Source organism: Crocodylus porosus, unplaced genomic scaffold (assembly GCF_001723895.1).
Source record: "Crocodylus porosus isolate Cpor-Errol unplaced genomic scaffold, CroPor_comp1, whole genome shotgun sequence".
Lineage (NCBI taxonomy): Eukaryota > Metazoa > Chordata > Crocodylia > Crocodylidae > Crocodylus > Crocodylus porosus.
The window spans coordinates 10747567-10761367 of NW_017728918.1; the positions used below are offsets into that span (position 1 = coordinate 10747567).

The 13801-nt window shown below is 57.1% G+C and overlaps 1 protein-coding gene across 7 annotated transcripts in view; it reads right to left on the bottom strand.

Annotated features, from left to right (window-relative positions):
* PTK2B (protein tyrosine kinase 2 beta) overlaps nt 1–13801 on the bottom strand; it is a 70147-nt gene that overhangs the window by 32824 nt on the left and 23522 nt on the right. For all 7 annotated transcript variants that reach the window (XM_019537270.1, XM_019537268.1, XM_019537266.1 and 4 more), the window contains exons 3-9: nt 9071–9249; nt 8800–8887; nt 6741–6820; nt 5100–5162; nt 3728–3782; nt 3402–3542; nt 874–948 (exon numbers count right to left, since the gene is read on the bottom strand). In XM_019537270.1, coding sequence (XP_019392815.1) covers nt 874–948; nt 3402–3542; nt 3728–3782; nt 5100–5162; nt 6741–6820; nt 8800–8887; nt 9071–9249 — 681 coding nt within the window. The remainder of the gene's footprint in view (nt 1–873; nt 949–3401; nt 3543–3727; nt 3783–5099; nt 5163–6740; nt 6821–8799; nt 8888–9070; nt 9250–13801) is intronic.

A 13801-nucleotide genomic window follows, 5' to 3' on the forward strand; every position in this document is an offset into this window, starting at 1 on the left:
GTCATCTGCAATTTTCTAAGGATGCATCCATCCCATCTTCCACATCATTCATGACGATACTGAACAAAACTGGCTCCAGGACCAAATCCGAGGGCACTCCACTTGATACCATCTGCCATTGATCACCACCCATTGAGCCTGACAGCCCATCCAGATTTCTATCCACCTTCCAGTCCATTCATCCAACCTAAAGACGTGTTAGTGGTGGGTGAGCACTGGGATGTGTCTGCTACAGACAAGAAGCCATCTGATCCATGTACACAAAGGGACATGGGAACCCTGCATACTCCGCACTGGCCTTAGGGGTTTGTGCTCGTGCCTGCACCACACCTATATACAACCCGGCTAGTGCCACGGACAGTAGCGCCTAGACTTGTTTGTGGATCATAAACCCCTCCCCGCTCTTTGCCACCAAGCCTGTGGTCTTTCTTGTAGCCCGGAGCCCATTAGGGACACATCACAGACAGTCCCCAAACAGAGAGAGCCTGTTGTGACTCCCAAACAACACTGATGGAGTCAGATAGCAACACTGATGGAGTCCACCATGACACCAATGGACTCCATCAGTGTTGCTATCTGACTTCATTAATCACAAAATGACTTCCTGGAGACCTGCATCCATCACTGGAAGGTTTAAAGTGCAGGTCAGAAAGGCCTGGCCCTGCCTTGAATAGAGGGCTGCAGCAGATGGACTCCCGAGGTCCCCGCCGGCCCCGTTTCCTAGAACCCACACCCAGCAGGTCCCTACAAAGAGCAAAAGCCATACTCCTGTCCCATAGCCAGCAGGACCCACACCCAAGACGTGGGCAGGGGTAGGTGTATGTATCCCCTCTTCCTCCTCTGGGGACCACCCAGCCCTGACCACCTCCATACCTTTGCTTCCTTGCTCGTCATCTGCCGAATACCCTTGGGCCCAATGACCAGGTCCACGGTGATGTTCCACCCTTGCTGGAAGGGAAAAGAAGGACACGGTTATGGACTTTGCTCCCCTGTCTCCAGCAGAGGTTGGCTAGAGAAGGGCAGCAGGAAGGCATGGGTTGCCCAACGGGCCTGGACTGAGATCCCTTCTGGGCCAGGATAACTCAGCTGAGCCCCTGCAGGTGAGACACCAAGAGCTGCTACATTAGCTTCCCCACAGCTGCAAATCAGGTCCATGCTGCAGATACCAAGCCAACCCATTGCCCTGCTGTTAGTGGACACAGGATTTGAACCTGCATCTCCCAGTGCATAGGGGAACATGCATTCACTCCAGCTTGCTTTGTACTGGGACGCTGGGTTGGACATGAGTAGCAAAGCACTGAAACAAGCTGCCCAGAGAGGTGGTGGACTCTCCATCCTGGGAGGTTTTGAAGACCCGGGTAGACAAAGCCCTGGCTGGGATGATGTAGCTGGGGCTGGTCCTGCTTGGAGCGGGGGTTGGACTAGATGTGACCCCCTGACACCCCCTTCCAAGAGCCCCGGGGGGGGTGTGGATACTTAGGACCCTCTCGGCATCACAGGGGTGAATTCTGCTCAGCCCGACCCATCTGGAAGGGGAAATGCACTAGCACCCACATGGACTAGCAGCTACAACAAGGGTTTCCAGGAGGAAAGAAAGCCCCCCGGGGGATGTTTTCTATGGCTTGGCATTTCCCTGCAGGGAATTATCCTCCTCCCTGGTGCTGTCCTGAAGGTGCCTCCCAGGGCTCAGTCCCAGAGCAGAGAGCGGAAAGCTCAGATGGCGCGTTCCCTTCTGGAGCAATGCAACTCCACCCTGCCATCCTCCCTATGCCCCCGTCTCTTCCCCAGCCTCTACAGTGATCTGCACAGTGGGAGCTTGGGAAGAGCCAGCTGCATGCTAGCAGGGGTCCTCGTGGGGCTCCCAGCTCCCCGCTGCCCTCCTGCCTTCACCATGTTGAAAAGCAAGCGTGCCTCTAGTGAAACAGCACTGCAGAAGCAAGCCCTTGCTAAGGTACAATTCAGCCCTCGGATGGAGGTTCCTGTACAAGACACCTAGATATAAGTGAAAGCGCTCGTGGCCGTGGGGCTGGGAATACCGCACACTCGCCCATCACCCGTGCTCACATCCGGGCTCAAGCGACACACGTCCAGTACAGAGGAGGCCGCTAGGATGGTCAGGGCCTGCCTCACCAGAGGAGATGGAGAGTGCAGACGGGGTGCATCTACCCCAGAGTAAGTCGCTCCACGGTAAATTTACTCTGCGGTAAGGAGAGGACACACGGCCAGCTCCCACAAGCAGTGCTGCTGCGAGGCGGTGAAGGACCCGTGTGCGTTAAGAGGATGACTGGGCAAGGAACGACGTTGCTAATGCTACTCGGATATTTGGGGGTGATGTCTCTCCCGTCAGCTATAAGTTGATCCAATAAAAGTGTTTGCCCACAACAGCCCTTGCCTCTCCTGTAATTCCTGCACCACCCGGACTCCAACCTCACTCCGGCGCTGCCACTCGATGAGCAGCACGTGCCCTGGAGTAAGTTCTCCGGTGCAGACTTGCATCTGATCTGCTCGGAAGTAACTGCACCCCAGGGAACAGCGTTGCTCCCAGCACCAGCTGGGAGGAGTCCTGCTTGCTGTGCCCAGGCTGCAGAGCACGGTGGCGGGGGTTTAGTATTTCCCAGGTTTCTGGGCTTTGCTGGCTGCCACATGGGGCTGGGAAACAATTTTTCCCCCTTCCTGTTACAGGGGACAGGGGTTTCTTCACCTTCCTCAGCAGTGCTGGGTGCTGCTGCAGCCCAGGCTAGGGATGTGGCAATGCTCCTGCTGGGACTCAGACCTGGAGGTCCTGGCTAGAGGGTCTTGCCTCTCCACTTAGGGTCAGACCGATGCTGCATTTGGGGCAGGATGGATTTTTCCGCCCCCGGTCAGATTGATATGGACCGGGGGGGCTGCTTTCCTCTGCAGCAGGGGCACAGCCTCTGCCTCCATTGCATTTAACAAACTCTTTCCTCCTCATGCTAGACATGGACTGTGCCCTCAGCCCCTTGCTTTCCCTGGAGAAAGGGAGGGTGCCTGTGATGCTTTGGGAGCCACGAAGAAGGGGAGTTTGAGAAGTTTCAAAAGCAGGTTTCAAGAGCATTTGCCCGGGCTGGCTCAATCAGGGAGCAGAGGTCTCCTGCCGGGCACTATGATGCCCCGTGCTCTGCATTTTCCCCCAACGTGCACGATGACTTCTCCAGAGGAAACCCCGTATTGCCAGGGCTTGCCTCGTGAAGTTCAGGCTACAAGGGGACACGGCCGCTGTCTGTAAAGGCACGAGGGGAAAGACCAGAACCGATGGGTACCCCGGGGGTGCGGAGGCAGCAGCTGGCTATGAAGAAGCAGGGGGAGACGATAAAGGGGCACGCGGTGTATAGCAGCCCCGGCCCCACACCCCAGGACCCGGCCGCGGGGCAGGGACTCACGACCAGCTCGCAGCGGTAGGTCTCCTGGTCGATGTGGGTGAAGGCGGCGAGGGTGTTGAGGAACTTGAGGATGCACTCCTCCTCGCGCAGCAAGGCGTACTGCTGGAAGGTCTGCTGGATCATCTTCCGAAACTGCTTGGGCTGCGGGGTGGAGGCCGTGGAGTCAGCCGGGCCCCGCGGGGATGGGCCTGGTGCTGCCCTGCCCCAGGTTTGCAGCCCCTTTGCACCGGGGCCGTGTTTCCCCCTCCTCTCCCAAGCGGGATGCACGGCACTGCCCTCGGAAGGAGCGTTTCCTCCCAAACCTGAACGCCCGAGACGCCCCTCACCTTCAGGTTCTCCTGCATCTGCTTTGGGAAGAACAGATCCAGCCCAACCTCCTTCCTGGACGGCAGAGAGAGCGAGATTAGCCATCCCCCTGGGACCGTCTCCAAAGCCTCCCCTGCCATCAGCATTTCAGAAGAGCTCGGGGTACCGTATTTTCACGAATGCAACATGTACCTTCCTCCCAAAAGCCAGCTGCTGGAATTTACAGTGTGCACTATGTGCCAGAAATGTGGTAAGAGCCGTTTGGGCTGCTTGCGGGGCCAAAGCAAAAGTAAAATCTGCAGCCCCCCACAGGGAACAGAACAAACGAGCAAGCCCCGTGGCTGTTGTTTAGTTATTTAAACCAAGGAAAGATTATTTTTCCTCTTCATTCTGCCTTTCAAACACAAGGGATGTATTCGATTCCAGGGCGGTGTGTGTGAGAAAATACAGTATTTTACCATGAGCCCTCATGATCTGTGGCTGCAGAGAGGGGCAATGATTAGACCAGGGTCTTGCAAAGGGGTCGTGAAGGTTTCGTCCTCCGTTGGCTGGCAAGTTGTGCCTGGCTTCATCCCCACTTGACGGATAACTGAAGTGAAGCTCTCAAACTCCTTCCCAGTGAGGGGGGCACCCAGTTGGCACCATTGTTGGCACCAGAGAGAAACCCAGGCTGATGGGGGGGGGGTTGGGGGTTTTTTTTTTGCTTTTCTTAGAAGCACCAGGTGCTGCTGCAGCCCAGGCTAGGGCTGGGGACTGGGCTGCGCCCAACCCTGGCGCCTCCTGGCTAGAAGGTCTTGCCCCTGCATTGGGGATCAGGAGGGAATAGTCTCCCATGGGCAAATTAGTTCCTCTGTAGCGAGGGCACGGCCTCTGCCTGGGCTCTCCCAAGTGTATTTAACCTTTGCAGCAGTGGGACGCTGGCTGCTGTGGTCCCCTGCTCTCCCTGGGGCAGGGTCGGGTGTGATGTCTGGTGCTGGGTCAGGGGTGACTGCAATTTTGCGCAGGGGTTGGACAATGGGTTTGTCTGGGCTGGTTTGGACAAGGCTGACCCTGCCTTGGGCGGGGGACTGAACTCGATGGCCTCCAGACGTCCCTCCCAGCACTATTTTTCTCAAGTCCTATGATACTATAAGGACCAAACCCTTCCTACTGGATCATCCAATGGATCCTACTGGGACAGGGTGGGAGCCGTGCCCGTACTGGGCTCCACGTAACCTCAACAAGGCTGGTAGATGGTGCTGAGTCTGAGTGCCTGGACCTAGGCAGCTGCCCTTCTCCCCGGACCACCAGTTTTTAGGTTCGATTGAGGAGGCCTCTGTGGAGACCAGGAGAGGCTGGGGAGGAGAAGCAAGGGAAAAATATAATAACGGGTGCTAAAATGCACCCACTTACTCCAGGAATTCAAAGTTGGACTTCTTATCCAGCGCGTTGTGAGGCATGTCCTTGTAAAACCTCCTGCGGGGAGAGCAGGGGGTCAGACATGAATGCCCCCATCTCACCCCCCGAATCCCCCCACCAGCGGGGTGGCCTTAGTGCATGGGGGCGGACACCACCCCCCCGGCTCTACAGACCCATCCGAGTCGGGACCTGGACCCTAAAACAGACTGACCCGAAGGAAAACCCCAGATGCAAAAGCAATGGCTTGACGCAGCATGTCGCACCTCGCTGCAGCGGGCAGGAAACGGCCGACTACCGCCGCCTGTAACCAACGCCGCTCTCTCTTTCGCCCAAGTGGTAGAGGTCAGCGCTTCGGAGAAAGCCCAGACTCCTGTCCCCACAGCTGACCAGCCCACCGTGTTGTTGCCCGCCACCGGTGCTGGTCAAATCCCAGTCCCCCATCTGGACCTGGATGTCCAGCCAGCCACCGGACCACATGTACACCTCGCTGGGGCCGTTTGACCCCAGGACTCTCTCCTGCCGTGGCGGGGGTCGGACTCGATGATCTACTCAGGTCCCCTCCGACCCTAGAAACTATGAAACTATGAAACGCAGCCGTCGGCTTCACACACGACCTTCCCACTGGAACGAATGGGAGCAGCGTCTGTGGAGCTGGGCACGGGCCAGTCCCCCCCCCCGCGCCGTTCGGATCCACGTCTGGACTCCGGGTCACGCTAGTCAGAAAACGATGAGCCAAATCCTCACTTGGTTCAAACTGGCCCAGTTTGCTCAGTGACACGGGATGGTTTCCCCCTCCCGGCCCACGAGCTGCATCTCCGGGCTCTGAATGTGCACCCGCATCTCCCGGCTCTCCGTGTCTGCCGCGGCTTCCAGGCTCGATGCTGCTCCCAGCCGCAGCCACGGACAGGAGGAGCCGGGGGAGCCCAGCGGGGGTTGAATTCGATAGTGCTTCCCCTCATCTAACGCTCCCACAACACCCGTGCATGCTCCTGTCTTGACCGTGCCTCCTTCTTCAGCCCCTGCTTTCTCCTCACCTTGCGCCGTGTGCCTGCATCCATCATCTTGGTGCAAGGCAACACGCAGGCTGATTTGCACTTTCCCAACTCACTGTGTCCCAGAGGACTAGGCATCAGGCACAAGTATGGGAAGTATCATGATGCCCCTTTATAAGCCCATGGGGCATCCGCCCCTTCAATCCTGCGCCCAGCTCAGGTCCCTGCACCTCCAAAGGGAGGTAGAAGAACCGGAGAAAGTGCAGAGATGGGCAACAAGGATGAGGAGAGGCACGAGCAGAGACTGCAGAGGCCAGGTCTGGGCGGTGCAGAAAAGAGATGCTTGAGGGGGAACATGAGAAGGGTTGACAACAAACTAAATGGTGAAAAGCAAGTCACTATGGATTGGTTAGTGACTGCCTCTCAGCATGCAAGAACCAGGGGCCACAGAAAGAAACGAGCAGGGAGTCCGTTTAAAATGAACACCAGGCAGTCCTTTTGCACCCCGCATGGCATTAAAGCGTGGGGCTCGTGGCCACCCGATGCGGTGGGAGCTGAGAGGTCAGCCAGATCCACCACAGGCCTCAAGGGCAGGGTGTCTGGCTAGAAAGAGTCCCACGTCCCTACGCCAGCCGGTACGTACCTGAGCTCGAGGCAGCCCAGCTGCAGGGCCATGCCCTCGCTCACTTTGCTGGCGTAGTTCTGCATGTAGTCGCTCCGGAGCTGCAAGGCAGAGAGAGGGAGACGTCAAGAGCCTGGGCACCCCCATCCCCAGGCTGCCCTGACCCAGGGTGAATGCAGCAGGCATGGGCCAGGAGGCATGTCCTGACTGGAGAGTTAAATCTACAAGGAAAAGCATCCTCTCTTGGGCTTCATGGATGCTCAGGGCAGAAGGGATCCCACCGGGCACAGCAAGTCCAGCCCAAAACTTTTCTACTATAGCAGCTGCATGCTTCCGGCCTGTTCCTTGAACCACCCCAGCCAAAAAAGAGGATTGCTACAAGAGCCGCAGCCCAGGTGACACCGGCACCTGCCACTTCAGCTGGGAAAGCCACAACCTCCGTGAACGGCAAAGCCCAGCTGAAAAGCTCAAGCAAGAAGCAAGACATCATCTTCAGGGGATTTACTGCCTGCAAGCTTCTGTCCGAGGACAAAAGCACCTGTCACACCATCAGCAACCCACCGCGACACCAACGGCACCCACCCAGGCCTCAGTCTGAGCTATCTGCTCTCTTCGAGGTCATCTACGTGGAGAAGACACCGGTGCACGGGGAATCAGAAGGATTCTTCCGCTGACTTCGCACCAATTCATCCACAGTCTCAAGAAACCCTTCTCGCACGCCCTTCCCACCACGGCCAGCCAAACACATCTCCGGGTGACAGAAGTTGCAGCCTCCTAGCTGACAGACCCACACAGTCCTTGGAAGAAAGTGAAGCCACCCAAACCAGGGGATGAAGGGGGAGATCGTCACCCATGCACATAAGGGCTGCATTGAGGAGGGGGAGAGCTGGCAAGTGGAAGAGACTCCTCACCGGCCTTGAACTGAAAGGCATCCTCACCTCCATCCCCACCCTGATCCCTCATTCTCCCACCCGAGGAATATTTTGCACAAGAGTTTTGCAGGACTCACAATCAGGGAAACCCTGGCAGATCGCTTGCATCCAACTCACTGAAGAACCAGAGGGGTTTCTAGCAGCCATCTTCAGACCGCTCATACTGAAAAGGCCAACTTTCTACAAATCCACAATGTAGACCACTTCCTTGCTGCCGGTGATACCTCCAGAGTACAAACACACACCCTACACCATGAAGGCACTGCCTGAAGGAGCTGCAAGAACAGGGGCGGCATGGGGGTGCCCAACCGTAGCGTGTTACACAACTCATCACCCTCAGCGGTTTTATCTTCAGTGGCTGACGTTGGGCACAGAGACGGCCCCTCAATATGCAACCTCTCCAGAAGCCACTCTGAAAAAGAGTTTTTTAAGGAAAATGCACTTCCCAACCTTTACTATTAACCATCCAGACTTATTTACTGATTCCCACCAGACCTTCAGAAGCTACCGCCCTTCCAGCCGATTCTCTCTGGACGGCTCCAACATCCACACCAGCTCTCTAGGGCCCGGGTTCCTCCACCAGAAGGACAACGGCGCGCCGAAAACCTGCCGGCACCTACAGATGCCGCCACCAAATGCATCACCATCCCACACACGCCAAGAACACCTTGATCTACAGCCAGGCCTCAAATGCCGAATACAGCGCACAATACCTCGCTCACCAACCTAAAACCTGCTTTTTTTAGCCAGCAAAGTTGCATCTTTCAACAAGCTTCCCAGGCACCTTGTACCAAGCCCTTGTCCTGGAAGAAGACAGCTGCCCAGCACTGGGGTCTCCATCCTTGGAGGTGCCTCGGAGAAGCTGGGCAGGGGGCTATCTGCCTGGATCCTAGGCAGGGGCCTGGACTAGATGATCCTGACAGTCCCTCCCAGCCTTGATTCTGGGGCTGCTGGTTTCAAAAGGGAGAAACACTCACGTATTCGCCTGGCTTATGAATGGGTGGGCGCTCAGATTTGAAGGCCAGGAGAGGCGGGAACCCGGGGGGGGGACACAGCACCCCAGAGCCATCATGGGACCATACAGGTAAGTGGCACGGACCCCCCTTAGGCCCGCGGAGGACCAGCCTCGAGAGCACAGATGATCTGACCTGCTGGTAGAAGTACAGCAAAGTGGTCCTGTCCTCCATGAAGCGCTCCATGTAATCCTCAGGCAGGTAGCGGATCTGAAGGTCATACCTTAAAGAAAATAATACCCCAACGATTCAGACCCCTTCAAGACCCTGCGACCAGCCCTGCTTAAGCTCCTCGGTCCTGACCTGACCCCCCCACCCTAGATGCACAGGGACCCACTCCGTAAAAGTGAACCCAGGGGTCCGACTTGGTCAGCCCCCATTCCCAGGACGCTCCCCGAGCGCTCACCTCCACTCGGCCTCGAGATGCAGGCACTCGTACTTCTCCTGCACTTCGCCCACCGTCAGCGCCGGGTGCAGCCAGTGGATCTCGTCCGACTTGACGTGCTTGAGGCGCAGCCCGTAGCACTCGGCCCGCTCGATGTCGGGCCCGATGCGGCCGCTCAGAAGGATGGAGTTGATGACCTCCTGCGGGGGAAGCGGGGTGGGAGGGAGGGTGAGAACCGCGCGGCCCCTTCCCCGGCGCGGCACTCTCCCCGTATTGCAGCCTCGTCCTCTTCGGAGCGAGGGCGGCCCGGTTTGCGCGTCCCGGGGCTCCCGGGGTCAAAGCAGGTGTCACCCTGGAGTCAGTTCTGATCGAGTGTAACCACACAGCCCCGCGGTGGTCCCCCGTGGCAGGGGCGGGTGTGATGCGTGGTGTGCGTGATGTCGAGCTGACGGCAGCTTTGCTAAGAGTTTAAGTGGTGGACTTGTCTGGGGTGCTCTGGAGAGAGCTGGTTTGCCTCAAGTGGGGTTGGGCTAGATGTGACCTCTGCAGCTCCCCTCCAGCCCCGCGGCTCTAGGATTTCAGTGATTTCTAGGATTTCTGCAATTATGGATGTGTCCGGGCTGGTTTGCACAGGGCTGATCCTGCCTCAGGCAGATGTGACCTCTGCAGCTCCCCTCCAGCCCCGCAGCTCTAGGATTTCAGTGATTTCTAGGATTTCTGCAATTATGGATGTGTCTGGGCTGGTTTGCACAGGGCTGATCCTGCCTCAGGCAGGGGTTGGGCTAGATGTGACCTCTGCAGCTCCCTGCCAGCCCCGCTTCTCTGTGACTATGACGTGCAAAGCTGGTGCCTGGCATGAATGACAATGAGCCTGAATTAGTCAGGTGCGTCCCAAGGGCCCTCTTGGACACCCCCCAAGTAAAGTGGGTTTGTCTGTAGGATTCCAGGACAAAAGACATCGTCCCTGGAGAAATCAGGGGGCTGTGGGTTGACCCCAGATCTGTTTATCCTGGGCTTCGACTCGCGCCGAAACAGGTGCAGGACCATCCTTTCCACCCGCAGCTTGCATGGCAGTCAACCCCAATGAGCTCGGGTTGTCCTGGGAAAAGGGGTCCTCTTGGATACTTCACAGGGACTTAAATGGGCCGGTGGCCTCCCAAGATAAAAGGCCGCGTCCAGGGAGAAATCCAACATCTATTTTTAGCTTCTTTTTACCCAGTTCCGCATCGAGCAAAGGACCCGAATTAGGACGTCCATCGGTGCCGAGGCTGCACTAGAGGGTGCCACCGGACCGCTTGCTGGGTGGCTGCTGCAAGAGCCGCTCTGCTCCCATCCTCCCCGCGCCGGCTGCTGCGCTCGACAATTTACCAAGCCTCGCTGCAAGAACAGGCTGTACTTTTGACTAGACCCGGCGCGCCTGATGCTCAGATGGTGTCTTCAAAGTACAGCCCACGAGGAAAAGGCTCAGAGTTGGAGGAAGGGGACCGCATGTATTTCCTACGCATTATGGCTTTGCTATGAAAACTTTAGGGTATTTTCCCCCCGCCCTCTGAACCACAGCGGGAGTGTCGGCTGTGCGAGCAGTCAGCGCTTGTTCGTGGGAAGAAGCACGGGCGAGATGGCTTGCTGGAAGGGCAAAGAGAGGGGAAGGAAGGGAAAGGGCAGTGCTTAGGAGTCTATAGCTCCAGACTTGTTTTCAGGGTCACAGACAAGCCGGGCTCCTTGTTTGGGTACAGCCAGGCGGCCCAGGGTCACGCTGAGCCGGCTTCAGCTGCGCCTTATCACCGGGGCCTTGGAAAAGCAGCCGAAAGCCACCTCCCGATGGAGGTTTGCCATTTATTTGCTTAAGGATCCCTGGCGGGCATCAAGCCATGCTGCTTGGGGTGAGTTCAGGGGATCCTGCCTGCCTGGCCCAGCTCACTCATTCCCCCCCTGTGACCCCCAGCCATGGGGCAGGCCCCCAGGTCTAAGACCTCCACAGCTCAGAGCTCCCCACTTCCTTCAACTCCTCGTGGCATGGTCCAAAATCCCCTCCAAGCAGGAGCCCCAGTGGCAGAAGAGAGGAGGCAAGAAATGCTTCTGCTCGGGAGGTCCTAGCTCAGCCGGGGCTTCAGCGGAGATGCACCACAACCAACGGCCTTGGACTCTCGGGGCCGGGAAAGATGCCATGCCACCTTTCTGCAAGAAGAAGGGTGTTAATCCTACGGTCCGGACAGGGCAAAAATCACCGAGCCCCGCGCTCCGCTCTTCCACGGGATACGGCATCTTTTTCCACCTTGCTGAGAGCTGTTAAAAACCAGGTGTGCTTCCCCTCTGGTCGGCGCTGAGGAGGCCACATCTGGAGTCCTGTGCCCAGCTGTGGCCCCCACTGCAGAAAGGATGTGGACAAGTTGGAGAAGACAACGAGGCAATGGTTGTAGGGCTGGGGGACAGGACTGGCGAGGAGAGGCTGAGGAAAATGGGCTGACTGAGTCTGCAGAAGAGAAGACCGAGGGGGACTGAACAGCAGCCTTCACCTCTCTGCGGGGGGTGCAAAGAGGATGGAGCTGGGCAGGTCTCAGTGGTGGATGGCAGGACAAGGAGCAATGGGCTCGAGAATGTCCTGCACCTGTTTCAGTGCGAGTCAAAGCCCAGGATAAACAGATCTGGGGTCAACCCACAGCCCCCTGATTTCTCCGGGGATGATGTCTTTTTTCCTGGAATCCTACAGACAAACCCACTTTACTTGGGGGGTGCCCAAGAGGGCCCTTGGGACGCACCTGACTAATTCAGGCTCATTGTCATTCATGCCAGGCACCAGCTTTGCACGTCATAGTCACAGAGAAGCGGGGCTGGCAGGGAGCTGCAGAGGTCACATCTAGCCCAACCCCTGCCTGAGGCAGGATCAGCCCTGTGTAAACCAGCCCGGACACATACACCCATAATTGCAGAAATCCTAGAAATCATTGAAATCCTAGAGCCGCGGGGCTGGAGGGGAGCTGCAGAGGTCACATTTGCCTGAGGCAGGATCAGCCCTGTGCAAACCAGCCCGGACACATCCATAATTGCAGAAATCCTAGAAATCATTGAAATCCTAGAGCAGCGGGGCTGGCAGGGAGCTGAGAGGTCACATCTAGCCCAACCCCTGCTTGAGGCAAGCCAGCTCTCTCCAAAGCACCCCAGGTAAATCCACAATTTAAACTCTTAGCAAAACTGCTCTGCACCGTGTACCCACGAGCATGCCTGGCGATGCCGCAAGGAGTCAAAACTTTGGGGCGTGCATCATCATGCGTCCCACACCCCTCACCAGAAACAGGGGCTGTGCTCTGGGAACGGCTCGCCCAAGCCAGCTGGAGGATTTGGGGCAGGAATGAGAACTGGGCAGCCTGCAGATATCTCCGCGCCGATTCCCTGCATGCCAAGACCCAGCTTTGCTGGCTGGGGACGTTAGCAGGCGGGTTTCTGTTCCCAAGTACATCCCGTCACAGAAAGCCCTGGAAACAGCCGCTCCCTGGGAATAGCACAGCTTGCAGCTCTCTTGAGCTGCTACGCTGAATCGACTGTGATCTCCAGCATCAGCCAATGGGATGAGCAGCCGCTCATTTCTTTCCCTGTCCCGGAGCTGGTAACTCCTCTGACCGTGCGGAGGGTCTGGATCAGTCCATCCAGCAGCCAAGTGAAATGACATTTTGATAAAATTTTCTTTCTAAGAGCCAAAGAGATTCAGCTCCATTTCATTCACCAAAAATCAGGCGTGTCAAATCTGTGGCCCATGGACTGGATCCAGCTCACAGAGGATGGATCTGGGCCTGGGGATGGGGACGGTGCTGTGCCAGTGCTCCTGCCGGGACTCAGACCCGGGGGTCCTGTCCCTGTGCTCAGGGTCAGACCGATGCTGCACTTGGGGTCAGGAAGGGATCCCCCCCCATGGTCCTGCTGGTACAAAGTCGGGGGGTTTGCCTTCTTCTGTCCCAGGGGCACGGCCTCTGCCTGGGATGTCTCAAGCGTATATTCACACCGTTTTGCGGAAGCAAGATGTTGGCTGCTGTGGCCCCCTTCCTTCCCCCCGGCGGGGTCGGGTGTGATGCCTGGTGCCGTGTCTGGGTCAGTGGTAGTTTCACGAAGAGTTTAGATAATGGGTTTTCGGGGATAGTTTGGATCCTGCCCCAGGCAGGTGTTGGACTAGAGGCAGCTCTGGAGCTCCCTTCCAGCCCCGTGGCTCCGTGGTGCTGTGAGTCAATGCGGGGCCGTCAGCGGACCCGATCTGAGTCGGTCTGACCCGGTGACCAGCTCTGGCCTGTGGAGCTGGATGAGCTGCACGTGAATGCCCCTGACTGAAATGAAAGCCTGAGGATAACTTTGCATTGGATCAGCTAGAACATTTTTCTTTGTTTTCAGGGAAGGTGAGTTTATTAAACACTTAGGTAACCTTCCTCGCACTGGCCCCCAAAGGTTACTTGGAAATGAAGACCTACACTATTTCCTGTAGGAAACATTTGGACCACTCTGATGTTTCCAAAATTGCTTTCTTCTCACCATTTATGGCCAACACCATTTGTGGATTCAGAGAACAAGTGGGCTGGCAGAGCCCTCCAGCATCTATCCTGTTCGGCCCCTTCTCAAGGCAGGATCATTCCTGACTGAACCATCCCAGAAGCGTCTGTCTCATTTGCTCTTAGAAATACCCAAGGACGGAAATGCCAGCGCCTGCTCAAGGGCTGAACCAGCCTCACAGCGAGGACGCTTTGTTCACCTCCAGCCTACGTTTCTCTG